At 35.1% G+C, this 3823-nt stretch overlaps 1 protein-coding gene across 1 annotated transcript in view; it reads left to right on the forward strand.

Annotated features, from left to right (window-relative positions):
- Positions 1–760: 760 nt before the first annotated feature.
- Positions 761–3823, forward strand: part of LOC106876271 (uncharacterized) — a 35048-nt gene continuing 31985 nt past the window's right edge. The window contains exon 1 of the mRNA XM_014924761.2: positions 761–1041. Coding sequence (XP_014780247.1) covers positions 1020–1041 — 22 coding nt within the window. The 5' untranslated portion in view covers positions 761–1019. The remainder of the gene's footprint in view (positions 1042–3823) is intronic.

Here is a 3823-nt window from a genome sequence, read left to right on the forward strand (position 1 = left end):
AGACAGTTAACAAATAAACCATAAGAAGAGCCAATATTTGTTGTTTACGTTAGTGGCTAAGGAGTAGGAAAGGTGTTTCGCTTTCTTTCTCTTTCAAATCCTTTCATGTCTGTATACTATTCCCAACTGCTGGTTTAATCAGACTCTCTTAAGCTCCACAGGTGCTCAAGTTGTCCAAAGGTAAAAAAAGAAAATGGAAGTAGCTGTAAATAGCTGTTAGGAGGTATTGGTTCCCTGCAATGGGACGTATTCACGTGTTTCGAATTCATTGGATGCAAAGTGCTAATAAAGTTAATTTAATGAAGCACAAAGTTAAATGTACATTATGCATATATGCACAAGGGAATACCATAATCCAGTACTATCATTTTTCTTGTCCTGACGGCATGACACTCAAAATAGAGTGTGCAACTGTTCAAATACATATACATATATGCACACGTGCCTTGTAAAAACACACCCGGCGCATTTCTTAACTATTAAACTGGTTTGGAATTGAAGTACGTTGGAACATTGAACACGTCAGATGCATACTTGAGATAATAGCTAACGTTTCTTAAGAAACAAAGTGAGGAAAAGAAAGAACAAAAAAACACAAGTTTAAAATAACTGGCTGTTCATTAAAAAATGTGACATACGTGAGAATATAATACTCTTTGGTGGAAGAATTTCGGAAAATTTCTACTATATTTTGCAATGTTTGCTAAAGAAAAAAAAGACCATTCTAAAACTCTGATTAGATAATCTAAATTTACAGAACTCTGTACAGTTCTTTGAGTGACACATTGGATCTTGAAATATATACAATACAGTGCTTACAGAAGTTGACAATTTTTTTCTTTTATATTTCGAAGGCTTCAAGTCTCATGTTGTTTTTATAAGCATATCTTTCGATATGGATAAAACTAAAGGAATAACAAAATAAATATAAACAAATTTAAAGAAGGAGGCAATATAGTGAAAGAAAAACAATTTTGACAGCTCTTTTGATATTATCAGGAATCAGTAAATAGTGGGCAATGTACTCAAATGATATTCCAGGTAAGTCTTCATTTATTTATTTAGACCCTCTTCTTAACAAAATTTATCTAAACACATGGTAATATCATATCATCTAATTACTCGGAATTTTAATTGTTTTCTTGTTTTGGACAACCTGGAAGGCAGGGCCTGCCCAAGCGTTGCTGGTGCCTAGGGCAAGCTGAACTTCGGCGTATACAAGCCGATGGTCGTAGAAATTTCCTTGTCTTTGTCACGTCCTCCTTGGCGCTCCCTAGCACATGGCGCCCCGGGCGACTGCCCGAGTTGCCGGTTTGCCGGTACCTTGAGCCGGCCCAGCTGGCAGGATGCTTGAAATAATGTGTGATTGTTAACGCGATCATTTTATTTTTACCTCCACACTAACACGGCAGTAAATGACATTTTCTACTTCTTTTTAAAAACTTATAAAAAAGAATATTTGTTTGTAAAAAAATATAAGATAAAACAGAAAAAAATTTCTGACTACAGAAAACATGATATTGTGAGAAGAATTTTGATGTTGTGATGTAAATGAAACAAAATCATTACACCTGGAATGTAAACATGGCCAGGATCTACAGTCGTTAGGAACATACCACTGTTGTTAAGTAGTCTTTTGTTTACTGATATCGTGTTTTCTAAAACTATTAATTGTATGTGTATTGCCTTTACATTTAGAATCATATTACATGAGATCAATAATCGTTATATTCTCAATGTCATTAACACTGCATTTGATCAGTCGCATCTAGGACCGTTACATGTTTATTTTTGAATATAAGTTCCTAATCAAGAGAATTTAATTTCTTTTAAAATAGTATTTCTGGTTGCCCTTCCCTATTTGAGTGTATTGAATTTGTCCATTGACTCTGTGATATTCATGTCTTATTCAAAGATAATTATGTAGTAAATTTGAAGTAAAATTGCTTCAAATGGAATTCAAAACCACTTTACGGAATCGGATTGGATGAACCTATTCATTTTTATAACGTGTAAATAACCAGCATTAAATTTGACTCTAGAATGCTTTTCAAGTCCTAACAACATATTTGAGATTAATTGGTCCCAGTTAATTTAATTGCTACTACTCCTGTTCATAACAAGTCATCTTGATCGATAGTGATAAGCAATTGTTCCTTAAGATGACTGAATATCACTTGGTCGGTTGGGCGACTTGCCCAGACCAATGTATCACTTCCACGCCAATGTAGCACCTCCATGTGTGATGAGGCGGGATCTATGGTCTAGGTTTTAGTCACTCTAGTTGGTCTTTTGCAAGCTGAAATATCTTCTCTGCACTCGCCATGACTACAGATGATAGTAGTAGTTAACTGAACTGATTGATTGCGGCCGTTGACAGTTTGTTGTTTATTCATACGTTCAGCATGAAATGATATTCGCCATTGATTCAATAAGTCCATCTGCCGACATAGTTCACATCCACCATGCTACATCCCATGATTTTAACGTACCCTGTCTCGGATAGTTACATGCTATCTAAAACATATCTTGGACCTTGACAAGTGCTACTGCTCCGAGTCAGAGTAGACCTGGCAACAATAGTGTCTAAGAGGTGGTTCCACACTCCTCAAAACCCTAAAAACTCCCGAATCAAGGTTCCACTACCGGATGCTATTAAAAATCATATTCAGGACAAAGTAATTTGGCAGTCATGATTAATTGCTATAATTCATGTTAAGTAACCAGTTTCATTCAAGAACAATATCATTTCAAATTATAAAAACCAACATTCATTGGATGGATAACAAGCAAATCTTCAATTTAAGTTATTTATTAGCTGATGAAAATTTCTGAACGTGAGTTGTAATTAAATTAGACAATTTTGTAGATTAATTACTGCTAGAACATGGCAAAGTGAAACTAGAATTCGGTGAATGTGATGACCTGTGTCGGATAATGGTAAAAGTTATTAAAGGTGAATAAATTATTTTACAGTGTGGAAGAAGAGAGATCTCTCTGATGAAGGGTTTTACCCGAAACGGGATACTTCTCTGCTTTCTTACAGCAGAGTAAAGTATAACACACCTTGGGACTTGCATGAAATAGTTGTTTTTATTAATTTTTGTGTTTTATGTTATTTACATACTTTATGTTTTATATTATTCTGTGACATAATTATATATTTCTTTTCACTAGAAACAAGGGTAAGTATTTTGTGGCTATATATATATATATATATATACAAGCGTCCGAATCAATGTCGTTAGTGTTAAATCTATCAATCCTTTATGAGACAGAGAAAGAGCGAGAGCGAGAGAGAGGGAGAGAGAGAGAAAGAGAGAGAGAGAGAGAGAGAAAGAGAGAGAGAGAGAGAGAGAGAGAGAGAAACTTCTGTAGGAATTGTAATCAGTATGTAGAGGGATGAAACTAAAGATTACAATATTTATTGCAACGTCTCTATCATTTTGGGAAATCAGTCGTATCCCGAATATAGTTTTGTACATTAGCACACAACACATGTTAAAAAATGGAATACAGCCGATTAAATCGACACCAGTACATGAAATTTTTTAGTACATTAGTTTATTCCTATATTTCTGCCGACTGATTTTAGTCATCTGAATGAACTACAAGCAGTCAGCACCTGTGGGAATTGAATTCAGAACATAACGACGAACTAAGAATTAAGATAAATTTTGTCAGGCGCTCGACTATTTTGACATTCCATTAATTCCTATAAAAGAGAGGTGAGCTGGTAAAAACTTTTTTTTTCTTTTGTACCCTTTTTAAAGCCCAGCCAGGCTCATGGGCCCAGTTTCTATGGCGTATGTGTCCCCCCCCC

The sequence above is a fragment of the Octopus bimaculoides genome, chromosome 1 (assembly GCF_001194135.2).
Source record: "Octopus bimaculoides isolate UCB-OBI-ISO-001 chromosome 1, ASM119413v2, whole genome shotgun sequence".
NCBI lineage: Eukaryota > Metazoa > Mollusca > Cephalopoda > Octopoda > Octopodidae > Octopus > Octopus bimaculoides.